This window comes from Salvia hispanica, chromosome 1 (genome assembly GCF_023119035.1).
Source record: "Salvia hispanica cultivar TCC Black 2014 chromosome 1, UniMelb_Shisp_WGS_1.0, whole genome shotgun sequence".
Lineage (NCBI taxonomy): Eukaryota > Viridiplantae > Streptophyta > Magnoliopsida > Lamiales > Lamiaceae > Salvia > Salvia hispanica.
In genome coordinates, this window is record NC_062965.1 from 28,654,912 (window position 1) to 28,677,188 (window position 22,277).

The 22,277-nt window shown below is 35.1% G+C and overlaps 4 protein-coding genes across 5 annotated transcripts; 3 read left to right on the top strand and 1 right to left on the bottom strand.

Annotated features, from left to right (window-relative positions):
* Window positions 1–679: 679 nt before the first annotated feature.
* LOC125201025 (UV-B-induced protein At3g17800, chloroplastic-like) lies at window positions 680–3,214 on the top strand. Of its 2 annotated transcripts, XM_048098898.1 has the most exons (4): window positions 680–811; window positions 895–1,041; window positions 1,572–1,870; window positions 2,103–3,214. In XM_048098898.1, exons 2-4 carry the CDS (start codon window positions 913–915, stop codon window positions 2,932–2,934), a joined length of 1,260 nt encoding a protein of 419 aa, XP_047954855.1. In that variant the 5' UTR covers window positions 680–811; window positions 895–912; the 3' UTR covers window positions 2,935–3,214. The 2 variants fall into 2 exon arrangements, with proteins under 2 accessions (XP_047954855.1, XP_047954854.1); XM_048098897.1 differs by having other exon boundaries at window positions 713–1,041.
* A 697-nt stretch (window positions 3,215–3,911) lies between these two features.
* On the bottom strand, window positions 3,912–5,488 carry LOC125201027 (purple acid phosphatase 7-like). Its single transcript, XM_048098899.1, has 7 exons — window positions 5,296–5,488; window positions 5,024–5,180; window positions 4,835–4,942; window positions 4,630–4,757; window positions 4,428–4,556; window positions 4,276–4,343; window positions 3,912–4,212 (listed from the first exon to the last, which is right to left on the bottom strand). Exons 1-7 carry the CDS (start codon window positions 5,446–5,448, stop codon window positions 4,014–4,016), a joined length of 942 nt encoding a protein of 313 aa, XP_047954856.1. The 5' UTR covers window positions 5,449–5,488; the 3' UTR covers window positions 3,912–4,013.
* Window positions 5,489–8,665: 3,177 nt separating this feature from the next.
* On the top strand, window positions 8,666–11,285 carry LOC125211973 (purple acid phosphatase 17-like). The gene is made up of 7 exons (XM_048111953.1): window positions 8,666–9,039; window positions 9,131–9,287; window positions 9,568–9,675; window positions 9,894–10,021; window positions 10,479–10,607; window positions 10,713–10,780; window positions 11,026–11,285. Exons 1-7 carry the CDS (start codon window positions 8,860–8,862, stop codon window positions 11,240–11,242), a joined length of 987 nt encoding a protein of 328 aa, XP_047967910.1. The 5' UTR covers window positions 8,666–8,859; the 3' UTR covers window positions 11,243–11,285.
* Window positions 11,286–15,510: 4,225 nt separating this feature from the next.
* Window positions 15,511–21,563, top strand: LOC125221807 (monoacylglycerol lipase). Its single transcript, XM_048124071.1, has 7 exons — window positions 15,511–16,361; window positions 18,494–18,532; window positions 18,649–18,719; window positions 20,258–20,322; window positions 20,422–20,511; window positions 20,606–20,698; window positions 20,873–21,563. The coding sequence occupies exons 1-7, from the start codon at window positions 15,745–15,747 to the stop codon at window positions 21,272–21,274; spliced, it is 1,377 nt and encodes a 458-aa protein (XP_047980028.1). The 5' UTR covers window positions 15,511–15,744; the 3' UTR covers window positions 21,275–21,563.
* The last annotated feature ends 714 nt before the right edge of the window (window positions 21,564–22,277 follow it).

Genomic DNA, 22,277 nt, shown 5'->3' on the forward strand with positions numbered 1-22,277 from the left:
TTATTATTATTTTTTTTTAAATTCGAAAAAATCTGAAAAATTCAGATTTAATAAAAAAAATATTTTCCCACTTCCTGATAAAATATATCTATTTTTTCGCACTTTTAATTTATTTTTTCATTATTTTACTCAAACATTTATACGTTCATCTATAAATACTCTCATTTCAAACACAAAAAAATGACAATATACTAATAACTCTCTCAATCTCAATTTTTAGGATTTTAATTATGTAACTTTTAATTTTTAGGATTTTAATTATGTAATTTTTTATTTTTTAGTACTTCATTTGTAATGGTATCGGGTATTATTAAAGCATTTGAATATTGTGGAAATGTTTTTAGTAATTGAAGTATTTAAATTGAACAATGGAATGGTGGGACCCATGAGCATGCTATTGCGAAAGAGCACGACTGTAGATATTGTGCTCTAGCACAAGAGTAAGGAGTAAAAAATCCATGGAAGTAGGTCCGGGCCACTTCCATGGATGGGAATGCTCCAACGGATATGAACGACTTGAATGTGAAACACATAATTATGTTATCATAAATAAATAAAACAAAAACATAGTATTATGAACGACTTGAATGTGATACACATAATTATGTTATCATAAATAAATAAAACAAAAACATATTATAGGGATATTCTGGTAATTAGACACATTCTAACAACTCAACTCGGAGTAATGTACACTGCTTCCATTCCTATGGATTAGATAGAAATTTTAGCACATTGTTTCGAATCGAGCGAAGCAACGATAAATCAATTAATTATAGTAGTACTACATTTTCTCAGTCATCTAGCCTAGGTATTTAATTCTCTACAACATTTTCCTCTCCCTTTTGGAAATTCTTGCGGATTGACGGGGGTGATCAATTCCTTGTCTGGTAGTTGCTGCAGCAATTCAGGATGGAAACAGTGGCGGCATTTCGGGCTTCTGTTTGCAGTATCTCCCCCAATTGGGCTTCCCGGTCCGGCCCGACAAGACCCGATGTTAGGGTCGGGCTGAGGCCTGTGCTCTCCAACGCCTGGATTCAGGTAATGATCGGTCGTTTTCATCTGCACTGTAAATTTTGATATGGTGAGGCACGATTTAGGGCTGGGATTTGATTAATTTTGGGGTGGGCGAGTTAGTATGATTTTCAATTTTATTGGATCAATAAGATGAATTGTTTTGAGAAGTAGATTTAAAAAGTTTCAATTTTTTGTTCATGATAAGGAAATAGCTGATTTAGCATACATTTTTGCCATTTTCTTTCTTCCTCTCTCTTTTTTTTTTTTTATGGTTTGGGAATGGGGGGGAGGGGGTTTACGGGCCTTCTGTATTGGATAATTATATGTATGTAGTTACAGGAGAAGTTTATCCATCTACAATTGAATCTGGCTTTGTATGAGAACTTGGGGAATTGGGTTTTGTGTTTTAGTTCACCTTTATGTACTAATGCTAAATTGTTTATGATATCCTCTAACTATAGTAATAGTAATGTGCAGTCTTGTTATTTTTTTTGCTTGGTTGATGAACTAGTTATGACAAAGTAGCTTTTTTGAATTGGGATTGTGAACTGCAGCAAACACCACTTGTTTCAAAATTCAAGACGGGAAACAAAAAAACGAGCTATTTGAGCGGGAGGAGCACTGCAACCAGAGCTTCTATGCAACCTTCCGACTCTGGCAGTTCAGAAGCTCCTATTGCTCCTCTACAGATGGAGTCTCCCATAGGGCAATTTCTCTCTCAGATATTAGCAAGTCACCCGCATCTTGTTCCTGCTGCTGTAGAACAGCAACTTGAACAACTGCAAACCGACCGTGAGGCAGAGAGAGAGAAGGAAGAGCCATCTGCATCTGGAACTGATCTTGTTTTATACAGGTAACAGGAGTAACTGTTACAACTTAAAATGGTCCATGATAGAGCCACATCTTTGTGATTTTTTGAAGATGCATAATATATAGTATTGTTTATAGTCTAACCAAGTATGAAGAATATGGATTTCAAAGCTATCAAATAGTTTTTCATGTGTGAAATTATTGTTATTATGGTATTATCCTTTAAGTAAAGACTGAAGTGGAATGTCTATTCTGGCATTTCCTTTCGACTGTAGGAGAATTGCGGAGGTTAAAGCTAATGAAAGAAAGAAGGCCCTGGAAGAGATCTTGTACGCATTGGTGGTACAGAAATTCATGGATGCCAGCGTATCCCTGATTCCTACAATCACTCCATCAACGCCTGGTGGTCCTGCTCATGTCGATAAGTGGCCCGGCCAAGATGATAAAATGGAGCACGTGCACTCTCCTGAAGCGTACGAGATGATTCAGAACCACTTGTCTCTCATTCTTGGGAACCGGCTTGGGGACTCTACTTCTGTAGCTCAAATAAGCAGAATAAGGGTTGGGCAGGTTTATGCCGCTTCTGTTATGTATGGATATTTCCTTAAACGTATAGACCAAAGGTTTCAGTTGGAGAAGAGTATGAAAGTCCTTCCCCAGAGTATTGACAATGTTGATGAACAAGTTGCATTGGAGGGAACAAGACCAAGTGATGGCGACATTAATAAGTCTCGCAGGAAAGCTCAACCTCACCCAGAAATGTCATCATTTTCTGGAGGCGCCGGTGTTGGTATTGGTGTTGATGGGTTAAAGCCATCCAGATTGCGAACTTATGTCATGTCATTTGATGGTGAGTCGCTTCAAAAATATGCAACCATCAGATCTAAGGAGGCTATTAGCATCATTGAGAAACATACAGAATCATTATTTGGTAGGCCTGAGATCGCAATCACACCTGAAGGTACCATTGATCCCCAAAAGGATGAAGCCATCAAAATTAGCTTTGGCGGCCTGAGGAGACTTGTTTTGGAAGCTGTGACTTTTGGTTCTTTCCTTTGGGATGTTGAGAGCTATGTGGATTCAAGGTACCATTTTGTTGCAAACTAAGCCTTGTGATGGTGATGCGGCTGATGGTATCGGAAATGATTTTACTTTTGAGTGGAGATGCTGCTGTCTTGTTCTACTTGACTTGTACATAGTAACCTTGCTTCAAATTGATTGAATGTTTGTGGATTCAAAATCCTATTCTCAGCTAGTTCTTTAACATCTCCTGTCACATGCAGAAATGGAGATTGTAATAAGTAGTATGGTTGCTATGTTTCTTGATTGCTTTGTATTTATCAAACTTATGATTATGGAATTGATCGTCTCCACTATTATGTTTCCATTCATATATCTACTCTTATGCATTGTGAGTGTGACAGCAAGTGAATATAACTGATAGTTGTCTCATTACAAAATGGAGAGCTAAATCCTATTTCTCCAACTATTATTTTTGCTGGTACTATTGCTGGTACTACTGATGATGGGATGGATACAGGGAAAGTTATTTGTACATTGCCACTGAGATGAGCCTTCACTTTGAACTCGGCTTACTATTTAGCTCGAAACTATCCTGGGCTTTGCCAGAAGCATCATAGAAAGCTACATTTGCTTCGGTTCTTTTAAATTGAACTCAGACGAACCCTTTCCCATCATAGTAGAATGTCAAGTTTTTCTTGTATCTAGCGTTATTATTAGTATTGCCCCACAGCCAAGAAGCTCACTTGGTTGTCGTTTCTGCACAAGTGTGGCTGAAACATATGCTTGGCTTAGGCACAGCCAAATTATCATCAAAGGTAGCATTAGCAGAGGATTCGAATTTCTGTGTGATTCAGTCATGATGCTAATAAAAGCTGCATTTGATTTGTCAGCTATATATGCATTTTTCTTTGTTTTTATGTGCTTTTGCTTTGAATTTCCAACCCATTTTCTGTTGGTGGAAACATCTGCAATTACATTTTGATATTGTTCAGATTAATACAGAGCTTTACACTTAAATTTATCTTAAACTATGTTTGCAAAGAAAAAAAATTGCCACTCCCTGCCAAACAAGACAACAATGTCACATAACATTCACCACAACACATTATTTTTCAGAAGGTGAAATCTGTTTCAACACTAGATAAACAGCTTCATTCTGTTTTTTACTTTTCGAGTTTAAAACGATGAATAGGTCTCCCATAAACATCGTAAAATGCTAACTTGGCCTTATCATGAGCAATCTCCACAGACAAGAAGCCTTGGCCATCATGATAGAAGTGCATGCTGTCATTGTGCAATCCATAACGGATTTTATTCTTCCATGCCTTCGAACCACCCCCACTTGTTAGGAACTGCATCGACCTGCATCACAACAACCATGTCAAAGACGAGGAGGGCGTAAAGTAAGAAGTTTTTAGAACATACCCGCGCTCGTTGCTGAGGTGCTGCAAGCAGTGGTCATGCCCATTGATGTACATATCCACCTTGTGAGCCTATCACAAGTTTCAAAACATGGTTGAATAATAAAATTATATTCTTTAAACTTATTTAATGTGTTTGATTGTTAAAGAAAGCACCTCAAGAATTGGGAGAAAGTGATCTATTATTTCTTGAGTGTCACCATGATATCCAATGCTTCTTATTGTGTGGTGTCCAACCACAATTTTCCAAGGTGCCTTGGAATTCTCCAGTGACACATTCAGATTCTAAATTGACATAAACCAAATAAATAAGTTTATTACATTCCAAGAAAAAAACAACAAGAACTGGAATACTCACTTTTAAGGTGGAAGACATATATCTGTCTCTTGGCAACACATTTCTCCAATCAAACACCTGCTTCTTAGGATTGTCGAAGTACTTCTGTACGAACGGAGTTGTGTCAACAAAGAAGATATCCGCGGATCCTAGCACACGAACGAGCTATAAGTGCTTTGCAAGGCCAAGATTTTGAACCAGAGAGGAGCATCAGCACTATCCATACCTGCTTCAAGTATGAAGTTTCTCTTACAATTCCATCTCCTGTCAAGCTTCTTAAGTGCTGGACTCAACTGAGCCACGACGTTCCCCTGATAATCGTGGTTCCCCAGCACTGTTTTCGATGCAACAACATTGGTACATAAAAATACAAAGCAATAGGCCTTAATGCGGCAGATCAAGACAGAATTTTTACCTGAGAACCATGGCTTTCTAAGGCTTTTAGCAGTGTAGATGTTAGAAAATGACGTTTTAAAAGCTTGATCGTCCTCGCCCTTCAATCCGTCATCGTAGAAGTTATCACCGGTTGACACCACAAAATCAATTCCCAGTTTCTTCCCAACATATCCCATCTGCAAAAATAATCAGATAATTACTATGTTTCCATGCTATAGCATAGTACTATTAAACAAAAGGATACAAAACTATAGACTAAAAAAAATTCAAGAATGATATCAAATATTAGACCTGAGTAGCAACTATAGATTGGTTGAAGTTCCCATTTCTTCCCCAATCTCCGACCGCCAAAAAGGCAATCGAATCGTCGTATCTCTTGCTACGATGCTTGATTCTAGAAAGTTCCACTGCATTGCTTGGAAGTCCCAGAGAGAAGCAAGGCATCAGCAATAGAGGCCATATGATTAGCAAGTTGTACAACAAATGAGCCATTATGGGATGACTAGTTTATTATTGATGCAATTATGCAATAATTAAGGGTATATATAGGCACCAAAAGCACATTAAAATGGATGCATTTAGACAATAAGTCATAAAGATTGAAACTTTTTTACAATACAAGCAAACTGAATGAAATACTCGTGATGAGACAATGCATGCATTAATTCATTCTGTTTGTCATCAAGTTAAATTTGGGATGTGGATGAATATATGATTAAAAGAAGAGAGCTTATACTTCATTTTCCACGCATGTATGAGGCACTAGTGGTAAAGTGGTACTCCCTCCGTCCCAAGGAAGATGAACCCTTTCTTGGGCGGCACGGGATTTTATGCAAATTTATTTTGTGTGTTGAGAGGAGAGAGTAAAGTAAGAGAGGGGGAATAAAGTAGAGATAAAGGTGTTTCCATTTTAAGTAATGGATCATCTTAGTTGGGACAAATTAAAAAGGAAAATGGGTCATTTTCAATAGGACGAAGGGAGTATAAGAATAGATTAAATATGTGTGCGTGTGTTGGCCTAGTGGTAAAGTGGTATAAGAACAGATTAAATATGTGTGCATGTGTTGGTAAAGTGGTTAATGCATGTTCTGTTTCAGCACGGAAATGTAAGAAGGTTGTATTTAGTGCGTTAAATAAAGTAAAATAAAATAGAGGGGAGAATAAAATAAGATAGAGTAAAGTAAAAGAAAGAATATAGTAGGTGAGATTAGATGTTCTGTTTTTAGCCAAAAAGGAAACCGACTCAAGTAACTTAGAACAACCTAAAATGGAATACGACTCAAGTAACTTGAGACAGATGAAGTATTTAGTAAATGTTACTACTACTATTATTTTCCTCTTGTTGAAATTATGCTGCTAATTATGTTACGTCCATGGCCGAAGTGATAATACTTCTCTTTAATTTTATCTTATTATTTTGTATTATTGTCAATTAGAGATTTAAAGGTCATTTTACCCAAACAGGGTTATATTTTCAGTTTTAAATTTCAATTTTAATTTCAAATTTGAAATTGATTACTGTTTGGTAGTTTCAGATCGTTATTATTAAATGGTTATTAGTAGTAATTGTCTAGTAGGGGTAGTAGTTATTTTCTGATTGATAAATAATTCACTAAATTGTTGAGGTAAAAAGGAATTTTTATCCCAAAAATTTGAAAACTAAACCCCCTCTTTGACGTGTTTGTTTGGAGTATATGATTTGTTATTTCTAACATATATCCTCTCAATATCATCACACAGCAAAACACAACTTAGTTGATAACATATTTCTCATTCAACTAATAGATCGGACATCGGAGTCTTGAGCACTTTCATGAACTTTTTTTATTCGATGAAAAAATGAAATAAGTGCCATATTTAAAAATCAGATATCAAATTATAGTGAAAAATTATACTCATTTCATCCCAACTAAGTTGAATTATATTTCCTCTTGGGATGTCCCAACCATTTTGAGTCATTTCATTTTTTCGCAATAAACAAAATATCTAAGCACTATTACTTTATTCCACCACTCATATTTATTCAACACAATCCTTTCATGATTTCAAAAACCCTCCCCCTAATAGATTGGGGGTTTTAATTTTTACGAGATAAATAGAGAATCATTATTACGGTGTTTAAAATTTGATTGACAAAATGGTGTGGGGTGTTTGGTCCATCTTTTTTCTTCTTTACCAATTGAAAGACTACATTTTGAGTAAATTTTCAGCCTATCTACACGAAAGCTACGTGCAATATATAATGGAGTTGTGTGCAATTTTAATTTGAGTCGTGATAGGAATGTACCACAATAATTGAATAATTAACCCATACTGCTCACATGATACAATTTCACAAAATAACAAATTAAATCTGCATTTTTCTCAGTTTAGCACATGTCACATATGAGTGTACTGAATGGTGGCCTTGAACTTCAGTATGTACAATAGCAAATCAACCATATCAATGTATATATATATTATAATACTGTATCATAGTAATAAATAATGTATTCATCATCATATACAATGCATTATCATTATTATTGGTGGATACAATTAATTTATCGATTTATTTATATGAACATTGTGTGGTTGTTCAACCTAAGTGCTGTTGGGAAAGAATACATGCATGTAATGTACTATATGCATTAACATCCTTATGAATAGCTACATATTGTTCATTCTTAGGTTATATCTGCTTTAGAATTGTCAGCATCTCCTTCACCGACTTGGCTCGAGTCATGTGATAGGTCGTATTCTTGAACAATGAAAGTATATTACACTCGTCACTTTTTATCCAGTAACTTTCACTCACCAAAATTCATTTATATTGAATATTTTCAGATGCTAGTATATTGTCCTTATCATAGAGATAATCCTCGATCTTACAGCTTCTAGGAACTCAAATATGATCGATCAAATTATCTTTTGAAATCTATTCATCGGCCATAATCATAATTGCTCCATTCGAACTTGGAATTCTAGATACCAATTGTCGATAAATAACACACTCAAACATGAAAAAGCACCAAACAACACGAGAATTGATTTCTCAATCCTGTTCTACAGAAACACATCAAGAAGTATTACCAAAACAATGAATATTACTTGGAAATTTCAGATATGAATATAATGCACTATGCGATTATAATAAAACAACTATCTATAAGCAAGCAAAAATCCTAATTAATAAGCATAATCTAGTCCATATATAATTCCTCCAAATCAATAAACTCTATCTATAATCTTGGATTAAAAACTAAAGTATACATACAAATCCTGGCTCTATTAATCAAGAACTATTGTTTAAAATTTCAGACTCCATACTTTAGTAGTATCATACATTTAAATCTCATCTATGTTACACAAAAATTTTGAATAATTCGGTCACAACAGAATTTAAACACATTATTGCAATTAGTATTCTGAAAACGCTAATGTAGGGTGAGTAAAAATAGGATGTACATGTAGGCGTTGAATTGAATTGCTATCCTTGAATAAAACAATAATAAAAAAATGAAAATAATAATCCGAATATCCGGAGAATCTTTCCCCGAATTTTGGCGGCATCCCATTGGAGATACCTTCCGCATATTCGCACAACTCTGTCCAATCCTCGCATTACTCCTAAAACCAATAAAACATTATTCATTTAGTTATCCAAAACACACACTAATAAATAAATAAAACATGATTCTAGTTTATTTTCCTTCAAGATTCCCTATGCTTAAAGATTTAACAACTAATCCAATTTCCCGTAACTAAGAGTATTATTATAGATTCCTATATATATATATTCCGAGTTAGAGAAAACTACCAAAACAATCATCCTCACTTTCCATATTTCTTCTGTTTTAAAAGAAACACACATCCATGGGGAGTTACAACAAAACCATGGTGGCTGTGTTAGTGATGGTGAGTTTATTAGTAATTATTTCAGCGGATTTGGAGAGGTTTGAGCAGACAACGAAAGGTGACGGAACGCTCAGATTTCTGGTGGTCGGAGATTGGGGAAGAAGGGGCCAATATAACCAATCACAGGTTGCTTCTCAGGTATGCATTTTTTTTATTATTTATTTACTTTTTATAATCATTTTTTATTAATTTATCTCATACAGTATTAAATTTTGTTAAATTTGTGTAGATGGGGAGAATTGGTGAAGAAATGGACATCGATTTTGTGGTGTCAACTGGTGATAATTTCTACGATAATGGATTGAAAGACGTCGAAGATCCAAACTTTGTTGATTCTTTTACAAATGTTTACACGCCCAAGAGCCTCCAAAAGCAGTGGTTTAGTGGTAATAATTATTACTACTGCAATTTCTATTATTTTATTTGAAATGGTCAAATAAATTATGATACTACTCCTTGTTTATGTGATTGGTGATGTTTTTAAAATTGATTGGTACATTTTCACAAATTTCACTGAAAATAAAATGATGGGATGATCGTAAAATTTTCATCTTTCGTGATATAATTTTAAAATTTTGATTAGTGTAGGACGGATTGTGATTTATTTGATAATTTATTTTTGAATTTAATAGTTTAATAAAGAGTAATTGTTTAATTTGTATGCAGTTTTGGGGAACCATGATTACAGAGGCGATGCGGTGGCTCAGTTGAGCCCATTTCTTAGAAAAATCGACTCTAGATGGCTTTGCTTGAGGTCCTTTATTGTTAATGCAGGTACCTTTTCATATCAATATCATTATTTCTCGAACATAAGTGAGACGTTTCATTGGCACCAGAATTAAGATCATCGATGTGTAGTAAATCAACTGAGAATGAAAATAAAATCATTTAACTTGGTACATATGTTTTCTTCATTTATTTTGGACAAAAAATGTGAATCAATTAACTAGGAAATGGTGTATACATGATTATGGTTGATTTATTTTGGACAGAGGTGGCAGAATTGTTCTTTGTGGACACATCTCCCTTTGTGGAAGAGTATTTCACAAATCCAGGTGATCATGTCTATGATTGGCGTGGCGTGTACCCTCCAGAAACCTATACTTCCCACTTACTAAAAGTAAGTTTCACCTTATCTTATCCACTTTATGTGCTACACCTCAAATACCACTAAATTATGTATCACTAGTATTGCTCTATGAAAAAGTTAAACTGGAAATGATCATAGAATTTTACTATTATAATGAAATTAGGTGCGGGTGGGGTGCATTCTGACAAATCTCAATTGTTTTTAGTGTCATTTTGGCAACTAAGTAAACAAAAGTAGTTAAGACATTGATGTATTAAATTGCAACACGTTTAGGATGCATTTATTGAATATAGCTCAATTAAACTTATCCAATTATGTCACACGTAACTCTTAAAAATAGACACGTTTATTGAATCTAGCCCAACATTTGTAATTTTGAGGGCTCGCCTAAAAATGGGGTGAGCCTTTGGTTAAATTTAGCTTGATTTGGCTTTTTGATTAATTAAATTTCCCAATGCTAATTTTTATTTGTTGGTGAAAAAAATAGGATCTTGAATTAGCGTTGAAGAATTCGAAAGCAACATGGAAAATTGTGGTGGGTCATCATGCTATTCGAAGTGTGAGCCACCATGGCGACACTCAAGAGCTTGTGGATCGGCTTCTTCCAATTCTTGAGGTAAAATAATAGAAAAAGAATCATAATTGGGTAAATTTATTTGCTATTACACTTGCATAATTAATTAACCTATCAATGACTCTTAAATTTGGGATTAATCTACAGGCTAACGAAGTTGATCTTTATGTGAACGGACATGATCATTGTCTTCAGCGCATTAGCGACACCAAAAGGTAACACTCATCTTTTCATTCCACTTTAATCATAAATGTTATTCTATATTTAGTTACAGAAAAATCATTTGTTTCATAGTTTGTTTTAGTAAGCAAATGTGTGTTAAAGGACCCTTGTATCACACATTGGTTATATAAGATGTGGGTTTTAGACCAAATAAGCTATATTTCTTTTTTATACACGGATTATTTGTTATTATTATTGTTTAGTTTATAATGGTGTGTTGCATTGGACTTTATTGCAGCCCGATCCAATTTTTGACAAGTGGGGCCGGGTCAAAAGCGTGGAGGGGGGATGTGAATACAACCAACGAGCAAGGTTTGGAATTCTTTTACGACGGACAAGGATTCATGTCCGTTGAACTATCACCGAGTGATGTTGCAGTTGTATTTTACGACGTTTTTGGTGCGGTTTTGCATAGGTGGAATATGTTCAAATCCGTACTCCATTCGATTGTATAAATGTCTAATTCAGTTTCTAATTCACTCTTTTTTTTCCCGTAAAGTGATTCGCTCTTCTTCTTTTTTTTTATACCGTGACTCTGTTTATTATTTGTCTATCAATTTAATGATAAGAAAATATTTATAAGCTCTGAAATGTGACATTAAAGCCTTGTACGATATAACTACAAAGTTTGAAGTTTGTCTAATAAATAAATGAATTGGGCTCCCCCAACAAACACAAACTATGGGTCGGTAACTGGTTAGAATTTATAAATTGGTTGATATGTAATCGGCCCACGTTTCATGTTAAAATTGAAAATTTATTGCGCACGATTAATTTCATGGTCTACCGTCTACTACACTGCCGACCACTTTCCCATTTTATTAAAAAATGTTTCATTAAATAAATTTTATTTTGAAGTTAACTATATATTCTAATTAAGAAGTAATTAGTTGGAAGTAACTTAAGTAATTGTTAATTTATAATTCCTGCCGACCACACCAAAGTGTTTCCTAACATCACGACCAGTGACCATATAAAATTATAAATATTGTATAGCTGTCTTTTGCAAACCATGACTTAAAAGAGCCATGTTTGACACTTAACTGAAGTACCATTATTATAGATTAAACAGAAAAAAAATTACTCAATCCGAAACAAGAGTCTCATTTTTTCATTTTAGTCTGCCCATGAATTATAGTCCCGATTCATGTATACTACTATAAATAATAATAAAATCTCATATTCCACCAACTCATCTCATTCACATTTCATTTAAAACTAATACATATAAAAGTGAGACTTATATTCCATCAACTTATTTCCATCAATTTTTTTTAACATTTCTTAAAACTTGTGCCACTGTGAAATGAGACTCCTAATGATAGACGGATGAAGTATTTTAAAAGAATATTTATTAGAAGAGAATTCATTTAATAAACCATATATGAGTTGTTTCCTACAATTGATTTGAGATATTTCACTACAACAAAAAGAATCACTTAAGAATATTTTTAGTGCAATTAAGGATACTAATTTGTGTATCTAAGTTAGGGCTGGGGAAAAATACCGAAAAAATGATATATCGCTCGTATCGTATTGAAAAATATCAAAAAATTATCGAATTTTCGATATATCGTAATTTTCGATACGATACGATATCGTATCGTAAGTTTTCGATACGATAACGATATGAATTTCCTTATATCGCGATATATCGTTTTATATCGAAAATACGCTATATATCGAAAATACGACAACGATATGAATTTTCGATATATCGATATTTTATTTTCGATATATATCGATATTTAACGATATATCGAATTTCGGTATGATATATCGAAATATCGATACGATAACGATATGAAATTTTTTTATATCGAAAGTTCGATATATCGAAACTTTCGATACGATAACGATATGAAATTCTTTCATATCGATATTTTCGATACGATACACGATACAACGTTTTCGATACGATACATCGTATCGACCCACCCCTTCTAAATATACCACAAACGCTTCAAAAAGCGTCATTATTATTAGTGTCTCAACTAAAATTAAAGGACACAAGTGGAAGCATCCTTATAATGCAAAAGATTAAGTTAATTTATCTTTCATTTAGGAACGCTTTCTTTTGCATCCTAAATTGTTGTTATTTTAAAAAATTTCCAACGCAGTTATTGCGTTGCAATTTTTAAGTCCCAATTTTTGTAGTGTTCCCTATATGTAATCAATTTTCTATTTTGAATTATCTCAATTCAAGTGATTGATTTCATTTTTTTTTTAAAAAGCAACACTGTATATTCTCGTAGTTTATTCATTCGTTTATTTCATTATCTCTTTATTTCACTTATTTTATTCTTTTCATTTAACTTAATAAATCGTTATCACGTGTTAGAAAAGAAATTGACCATTTGCGGCGGGATGAAGATATAGTATCAAAGAAATACATCACGTCATAAATAAGGAGTGGAGTTTATGGATTCCTTTTCTTTATTTGTTCCGTCGGGACTTGGACGGCGCCAATTAAAAGCAGTGTTAAAGTATAGATTTCACTACACAATTGTGGGTTCACTAAAGTCATTCATCAATAAATTTTCACCCATAAGTGGGAGTAGTAGATTATAGGATAAGGATCACGATTCCTATACTACTAATAGTATTTATCTAATCTCATTTTCATTGTCTTTTCATATACACGGCTTCTAATTTTCATCATCATTTCTTCTCTCTCTTACTGTCATTGTTTCTTATCCTTATTCTTATTCTTATTCTTATTCTTATTCTTTGTTGTTTTTTAATGAACCGTCGATCAATGCTAGATTTATTAAAAGAATCTTTAGTTCCATATCCAAGCACCTACGAATATGATCAAACCATATGGTGTGAATGCGAAATTTCTAGTTATATTTATGACTTATTTATTTTCCAAAGAAAATAGTACTGTAATGATTTCAAACGTGATAAATCTCATTTTTGTTATGGCGATGCTACTTTAATAGATGCGTCCTAGATCACACTTTTTTTTAGTGGCGTAAAAAATGAGGGTCTACCATGGAGGCCCATAGTGCATTATACAAATGAGCATCTATTCTTTCTATGGACTGTTACTACAATAGGACACGTTTTTTTTATATTTTGTTACTTACAAACTCTAAATAATCAATATTATTAAAACGCACTTGATAAGCAATGATTTAAGCAATTAAACTGGTTTGATCACGGAACTAACCGGAATATTTTAGAACACAAATCTTATACTTCATCACCTTAAATTAAATGCCAACTAAGTCTACATTTTACAAATAAAGTTCAAATGATCACGTATTAACCCTTATTTCCAACTTAGATTATAAACTCAAACCATGATAATTCAATAATCACGCATTCACTCTCATTTCCGACATGGTTACAAAAGTCAAGTAGTCAACCAAATTATTATTAGACTACTGTGAGAAGAAAAAAAAACGGTTAAATCGTCGAACATTAACATCAAAAATGTATTTTTATAAAAATACCCTTATAAAATAATTAAAATTATTTTTCACATCCCTCCTAAATAATAGCATCACATTTTTCAAAAATCATACCAGTATTCTATTTATTCATGAAATACTAATATTTATATAAATCATTTTAGGTCGTCAATGATTAAAAAATATACGGAGTACTAAACAATATTTCTCTTTTTTCATACTTTACTTTATTACTGAGAGACAATGGGAGTACTTTATTTGCATTTCATAATATTAATTAGACGTGGCCACAGTTCAAAGACCGCCAGTTCCGGTTCGTCGAATGCTGGAACCGTAACCGGCCTGGATACTGGTTATCCGGAACCGGAGGTCCTGTTCGGTTTCGGTTCTTTTATTTATTTGTTTATTTAAATCTTATACTTATGTGAGTAGAAGTGATGAAGAAGGGGATATTTATAGATGAAAAATGGGGGGAAAATCTTATATTAAAAAAAAATTGATTTTCTAAATTTGAAAATGGTCGAAAACTGTCGGTTTTCTGACCGAACTGCCGGTTTGTGTCAGAAAACCGGCGGTTTCCGACACCTTTTCAGACCCTACGCTGCAATCCTACGCCTACGCCTGAACCCTAGCCCTGAACCGTCGGGAATCGGTGGTTTTGTGTCAGAAACCGCCGGTTTTCCGACACAAACCGGCGGTTTTCCGACCTTTTTTAGCCATACGCCTGCAACCCTAGGAACTTACCGGCGACGGCTACATATTCCCGATTAACCGGCGGTTAACCGCCAATTCCAATTGCGTATTTTTTGACCCGTAACCGGCCCGTTATAACCGTGAAACCGGATTTCGAACCGGAACCGTCGTCGGTTTTAATTCGGCTCCGACCCGCCGGTTGGGTTTGGCCACCTCTAAATTATTAATGCGAGTTAGTTAAGTTGATAATCACTATTCTATTTTTTCAATATGTCGAGATAGTTCCACAGAAATGTATATACACATAATCAGACAATAATACCCCTACATATCACCCAAATTTCCAATCATGCCCACTCAACCCTCACCACGAGATGGTATGACGCACCATCTCCTCAACCCCCACAAATCCACTACACCACCGCCACGTGTCCTCCAAAAATCCATCATCCCTCCTTTTTCCCATAAAAATAAATAAAAAATAAATACCGACCGCCGCGTAATTCGAACACGTGGCAGACCGTGGGCCATCGCCCGGTATGCTGACCCACATTGTTCTCCCACCTATTTATTCCGCTTCCCAATTTTTTTCGGCCCCAAAAACAGAAATCAATTTCCAATTTGATTTCTCCTCTCCATTCATATCCGAATCAATCTCAATTTTTTTCCTCTGCATTTTATCACAGGAGGAATTCGTAAAGCGGTGGTTTTTGTGTTTTATGTTTTTGTTTTTGTTTTTTAATCCGTTGTTTTCACGTCCGCTACAGTAGAATCTAAAAATTCGCTGCCAGTTTTTGTTGTTCGTTAAAATCGCGACAATTTCTCCCCCAATTTTCTGGTAGTATATGATTTGCTCAGCATTTCCGAAACCTAGAATTTCAATTCCGAATGATCGTGTTTCCCGATCAAGTACCAGCGCAATTTTAAATCCGAGATTAGAATTCAACAAAGCTCCATTAATCGCGAAAAACTGTTACCTCAAACGGCCGGAGGCGATTGTGGTTGAAACCGGGATGGTGACGACAGTAACCGACGGAGCCACCGTAATGCTGACCTCAGGCGCGAGCGGGAGAATCAATGCGCTGCTGTCTCTGCGCGCGCTGAGGAGCGTGTTGCGGCTGATCAGCGCGTTTTTCCTGATCCTCCTCCTGCCGTTCCGCGGGAGGAAGCGCTGCGCCGTGGTGGGGGCGGCGCCGGAGTCTCCGGAGAAAGGCGGCGGGAGGGAGGAAAAGGCGGTGGCTGCGACGGGTAAGGTGGTGAGGGTGCCGGCGGCGATGGTGCCGATGAAGAGCGCGGCGGCGGTTGTGGACAAGGATGTGGCGGCGCGGAGGGCGCTGGCGATTAAGAGGGTGGAGGAGGATAATGGAGGCGGCGATACGGCGAGGGATTATTCGTTGTTTGTTACGTCGAGAGGTGACACCATTTTTACTCAATCATGGACGCCCATCATGGTTCAAGTCAGGTAATATTAAATTGCTGAAATTCTCTGTGAATTGTGGATTACTTTATATAATGATTTGATTTACGTTTTGCTTGCGTACCGTCATTAATTGTGTTTCTGTTTATGCATCATTAAAATTAACCAAATTTAGTTAAGAATATATTAATTCCTTATTAAAAACATACTAATAAATGTAATTTAACAATACAATGAAAATAGTGTAATGGGGGCACGTTTAGATAGTGTGAAAAGAAATGTTGTTTGTTTCCTTTTCTTTTCTGGTAGTATTATCAATATTACTGGATATACTTCATTTTAATGTCTTTTTCTTTCCCAGTCTTGGATATTTCTCTTTTTGTCTTGTCTCTTTGAAGTGTGGCCGCATTTGAAGCTGCTAGAAAAATATCAGCTAATTCATGGTCCCGTTTCAGCTTCACCGTCTATTTTGGAATCTTACCAATTTAAAGTTACTTGACTGTAAAAAGCATTGATGGCGAATTGGCAATATCAGTTGGTAGTAAAAGTTAACGAACAGAGGAGTGAAAATTGATGCTTATAAGGAATAAAATGTCGCAAAATGCACATTTTAGATAGAGCGAAGGCGAAACAATTAGCATATGAACTGATTAAACTAAACAACTCAAATATAAGGGTTCATGTGCCAGGGCCTAACTAATTAAGAAACTAAAATATTGAACTTAATAATTACAAATAACCAACAACTTATATAAGGAAATAATCTTCTGTTCTAGGTGTTGTTCTTGCGCTGCCCCCTGCTACCATTTTACTTAGTTGAATAGTATTGCTAGAAAGAATACATTATAGGCTTCTTTTGTTTTGGTAACTGCAGCATTAAATTTAAGTCCGCCACATATTTTGTCCACACTACAGGTTGATGCTAAAGTCATTGCAAATATCTATGCGTGAAGGTCATTACTGAAAACAAGAATATTCTCCGAATAAATTGATACAGACAGACTTAAACTGATGTTCATGTTTTTACTTTTTAGACACCTACTAACCAACATGATCCAAGATCCCTAGAGTTTGCATGATTCAAACAGCTTTTCATGAGGCTGTCTCTTGTTTCTTCCACAAAAGATATTGTACAGCATACTGAAACTGAAATATTTGTATCTACTCCATTTAAACACCTATTCCTTAACATATCAAAAAGGGTGCATAATCTTGTAATTTACGATGATGTTTCTTGTTTTCTTCATCAAAGTAATTTCATTTCTTTGGAATAATTCCTGGGATTTCACTTTGGGAGCAATTGTTATTGCCATTTTGACATTATCCTACTTCTAAAAGTCAAGGAAAACAACAAGCTGGTCACAACCCTCCCGTGCTGTTAACATAGTTTTCACTTCCACTGATTTTAATGGTGTTAGTGTTCTACACTTCTTTTCATGACCAAGTCGTCCTAGCCTATCATTTTTATAAAACGTAACAATTTGGAAATGTTAACAATGAATTTCCAACATACATTGCACTGTAATTGCATTTGTACTCCTCAGGTCCTAGTTGACTGGTAGAAAGTGATGCTCAATATCAAACTGGAAGTTAGATTCCAGTCTTACATCATTGTACATGTCATGCATTTTTGAATTAATTGGTTCTCATATCTACTTAATTGTGAAGATCTTGTAGTTTTAACAGCTTTAGGAAAAGTAACTTTTGTGTTGTAGATAACTCGAGTTCCCAATGTAATTAGCATCCTAGTGCAAGTCTGCACAATAGAGTGAGTTCCCAATGTAATTAGCATCCTAGTGCAAGTCTGCACTAATAGAGTATTCAAATTACATATCTTATTCCTCTATTTAGTAAAAAACTGAAAGTTTGAGGAAAACGAATCGAATAAGCACCACAATTCAGTGCTCTATTAACTGGAGCATGTTAAGGATAGCCAGGGATATATGATTCATGCCATGACTACTAAATGAATTCAAGGGGTAATTGCATGTAATGGTGCACAATTCTATTCACATTTCTAATAATAACTTGTGATAAAACTTGCACCTTGTTGGTTCAATACCTTTCTGCCTTCAATTGTGGTTCCATCTGTCACACACATTATCTTGAATTTGTATCCCTAACATTTTTCTTGGTATCCAGAATATTTCAAGTCTATTTTGTTTTCTGATGTGCAGGGGACTGGTTGTTCTCTTGCATGGTCTAAATGAACACAGGTCTGAGCATTACTCTAGAATCATAGTAATGGGTCTGATGCAATATTATTTCATTTTGATTTGTCGTTTTTCATCTTCCTTATATGTGTTAAATGTTTGTATTTGTTTTCAAACAGTGGAAGATATGATGCTTTCGCCAAGAAACTGAATGCAAATGGTTTCAAAGTTTATGGAATGGACTGGATTGGTGAGTTGAAATTACTGAATTGATTTGATATTATGCAGAAATAATTTCATTGTGAGTAGTACTGAAAAAGAATTCTATTCTAATTTGGATTATGAGAAGGAAGAGCAGAGTAATGATTACTATTTTCTATATTTCTTACTTTCCGCTATACCATGTGTTTCTACTTCATGCTCATTATTTTTTGGCTATCCAACAAAGGCGCGAGAACTACATAACAGCAGAGGTAGATGTCGTACTACCTTTAATATGATCTGGTATCTAACTGTGCTAGTAAAATTGATATTTCTTGAGAGCTGTCTCAAATGTGGTGCAACAAGAAACACCATTTTTGGTATGACAGAGGATGCATCTTGCATGTGCCCCTTTTACTCAAATCGTTCAGCCAATCTCCTCGAACTCTATTTTCAATGTAAAATGTTCACTCTGGGCACTTTCTTCCCAATGTAAGAAAGTAAAACTTGTCGAGTAGGGGAAGGGAGACCTTTTCTGTAACTTTTGTAGCCATTGAGGACCTGGTAAAATTGGGTATTTCCTGGTCAAGTACTGCACAATTTATGGATCTTTGTGCATCAACTTGGAGAATATGTATATGTTTGTGTTGGGGTGTTTTTTTTGTGTGCGTGTGAGAGAGAGAGAGCGCAATGACGATCATGAACACAATTATCATCCTTGCTGTTTTAAAATTAAAATATTCATCATATTTTCTATGATGGTACTTGCGATCATTTCAACACTAGGTGAAGATTAATCTTTTTCCTGAATTTCCCAATTTTCACAATCCTTTCCAACAAGTATTCTTTGCCTTCTTCAACTACTGGATGATCACAGTGAAAGCCCTGTTTGTTTTACTGTTTTATAGTCTAGAATCTAGATGTAATAGAATTCAACCATGCACATATATTTGGATGATGCAGGGTATGAATAATTTTCAATGTGGATGCAATTGGTGCCTAAAAGTAACATGCAAAGGCTCCTTCATGAGTAAGCTTGTTATTTGAGTCTTTACATCTACCTTAAATGTAACAATTGGTGGAAGAAGTTGTGCTTCTGACATTTGGACAAGGAATACTTTACAAGAAAAGGAAAAGCGAAATGAATATCTGCTTAAACATACAGAGTTATTAGTACTTATTACCGCACTGGCCAATGCATGTAGCAATGTAACAACTGCCCCTATTAAGTGAATTTGTCCAAGTCCGGGAATTGCAATTTACTGGAAGAAATAGGCCAGTCTTTGTTGATGAATAAAATTACCATGACCCAAAACCCACCTTCATGGTAACTCAGTCCACAGCCTTCAGACTTTGGTCTTATGTGTTGTTTGGTTTTTGCTGTGATTCGTTGGCGTAAATGTGTTAAGGTTACCTCTGTTCTTTCATTTAATGAACAACAATTCAGTGACTAATGAGTGAGACACTTGTATGTGCATAGATTGCAGCAAATTTTGTGGGTGTGCTCATTTTGCTTGCTTTATAATACAAGTTCTGTATACGAGATAGATCTATGCCTCATTAGCTCAATCCTTAACCTCATTGCAGGACATGGTGGCAGTGATGGATTGCACGCCTATGTTCATTCTCTGGATGATGCAGTTAGTGATATGGTATGATATTCACTTGTGTACAAATATCTACTTGGTTTTGCAAATACGTAGATCACTTCATAGATTTTGCTGATTTTCCCCATCTTCTACGGTCAACAGAAATCGTTCCTCAGCAAGGTTTTAACTGATAATCCAGGACTTCCATGCTTCTGCTTTGGACATTCAACTGGTGGAGCTATAATCTTGAAGGTAGTATATGGATATGATATTGATATTTATATTTTATACTGTCGTGGTTATGAGTCTGTTAATATTACACCTGATGAATTTACTACGCATGCAGGCATTACTTGATCCAAAAGTGAAACAGCGCGTAGCAGGTATTGTATTGACTTCGCCTGCCATAGGAGTTCAGCCATCCCATCCAATTTTTGCTGTAAGTTCAACTCTTTGACATTTACTCATCGATCGTTCAAAAACAACAAATTATCAAACCTAAAATTCCTAATAGACCTATTTGGATAAATGTGATCACATGTTCCTTCACATATATTTCTGGAAAACTTTATATGTAGCTTTAGCATGAAGCATTGTTCCTCCATGGTTTCAGGTGCTTGCTCCTGTGTTTTCCTACTTGTTTCCTCGGTTCCAATTAAGTGCAGCAAACAAGAGGGGCATCGCAGTCTCAAGAGATCCAGAAGCATTAGTGGCAAAGTATTCCGATCCACTAGTATTCACTGGATCCATTAGAGTAAGAACGGGCTACGAAATTCTCAGGATAACGGCGTACTTGCAGCAGAACCTAAGCAGGTTGACAGTGCCATTTCTTGTCCTCCACGGCAGTGATGATTCAGTAACTGATCCTGAAGCAACCATGAAGCTGTACAAGGAAGCTTCATCGAGCGACAAAAACATTGTGCTCTATGAAGGTCTCCTGCATGATCTACTTTTCGAACGAGAGAAGGAAGAGATCATGGAGAACATAGTTTCATGGCTAAACAGCAGAGTGTAAGAGTAGGGATGGAGAAGTGGGCATCGATATGCAAAGAGGCACTTGGGAGTCGAGAAGGCGATGAAACACCGGTCTTGATGAATAACATCCCTCCTCCATATATAAAGCCTTGTTAAATTATGTGTAGAGGAGCAGAGCAATCTTTGCTCCTATTTTTTCCTGGGTAGGAATCCCAGGGAATGTAAACTGAATTTATCTTGTATTAGAAAGGTATAGAGTAATCGATGATGCTCATTCATCAAGATTGATTTGGTTTTAAATTACAAAATTTTTTATTTTGTTAGCTGAATTTGCAGAGCCCATGAATGCCTTGCAAGAAGCCAAGTACTTCAAGTTTGTGCATGTGATTTTAGAATAAAGGTTCTGAATAAGAAATGTTTTTTGTATTCTAAAAAAATGTAGTAGGCACAGCCCAAATTCTATAAAAAACTTATCTTAATATGTAAAAGGAAATGGCTATTTGGATTAATATACTAACAACGGTAGATATGGATATGTTAATTGGCTATGTCAAAAGATATCTAATACTACTGCTATTATAGTAGAAACCTTAAAAAACAAAATTTAAATTTGAGTTCTATCACTACACTACACTCATCGATGGAACGCACACAATGACTTTGTATTTGTAACAAATTATGCAATGCCACGTTACTACAATATATATGATCTTGATCATAGTAATAATATTTTGTTTATAAATACTTGAGAATTCGGCTACATTATTAATATTATCTGAACCATTAAATGGTCCTCACAGTGTCATCCCAACCACATATTTTATAAATTATAACCACTTGACATTTCATATTGTGTTTTATAAAACATACATTTCATATTGTGTTTTATTTTTATTTTTACTTTTTTTTAACTCAAAAAGATTATTGATGATTAGCCGATTAGGTAAGCAATGACGTGAAGGCCTTGGCTTGCACCTGTTCTTCTAAGTGTTGGATTTGTGTAGTGATTATGTTAATGCTTATTAAAATAAATATAATGTGAC

Excerpts from the sequence above, each read along its gene's own strand:
- LOC125201025 (XM_048098898.1), top strand. The coding sequence starts at position 913 with ATGGAAACAGTGGCGGCATTTCGGGCTTCTGTTTGCAGTATCTCCCCC. Across the intron at positions 1,042-1,571 it reads TCTCCAACGCCTGGATTCAG|CAAACACCACTTGTTTCAAA; the intron begins GTAATGATCGGT and ends TGTGAACTGCAG. Across the intron at positions 1,871-2,102 it reads ACTGATCTTGTTTTATACAG|GAGAATTGCGGAGGTTAAAG; the intron begins GTAACAGGAGTA and ends TTTCGACTGTAG.
- LOC125201027 (XM_048098899.1), bottom strand. The coding sequence starts at position 5,448 with ATGCCTTGCTTCTCTCTGGGACTTCCAAGCAATGCAGTGGAACTTTCT. Across the intron at positions 4,758-4,834 it reads AAACTTCATACTTGAAGCAG|GATCCGCGGATATCTTCTTT; the intron begins GTATGGATAGTG and ends TTCGTGTGCTAG. Across the intron at positions 4,557-4,629 it reads ATATGTCTTCCACCTTAAAA|AATCTGAATGTGTCACTGGA; the intron begins GTGAGTATTCCA and ends ATGTCAATTTAG.
- LOC125211973 (XM_048111953.1), top strand. The coding sequence starts at position 8,860 with ATGGGGAGTTACAACAAAACCATGGTGGCTGTGTTAGTGATGGTGAGT. Across the intron at positions 9,040-9,130 it reads AATCACAGGTTGCTTCTCAG|ATGGGGAGAATTGGTGAAGA; the intron begins GTATGCATTTTT and ends AAATTTGTGTAG. Across the intron at positions 10,022-10,478 it reads ATACTTCCCACTTACTAAAA|GATCTTGAATTAGCGTTGAA; the intron begins GTAAGTTTCACC and ends TGAAAAAAATAG.
- LOC125221807 (XM_048124071.1), top strand. The coding sequence starts at position 15,745 with ATGATTTGCTCAGCATTTCCGAAACCTAGAATTTCAATTCCGAATGAT. Across the intron at positions 16,362-18,493 it reads CCCATCATGGTTCAAGTCAG|GGGACTGGTTGTTCTCTTGC; the intron begins GTAATATTAAAT and ends TCTGATGTGCAG. Across the intron at positions 20,699-20,872 it reads CATCCCATCCAATTTTTGCT|GTGCTTGCTCCTGTGTTTTC; the intron begins GTAAGTTCAACT and ends CCATGGTTTCAG.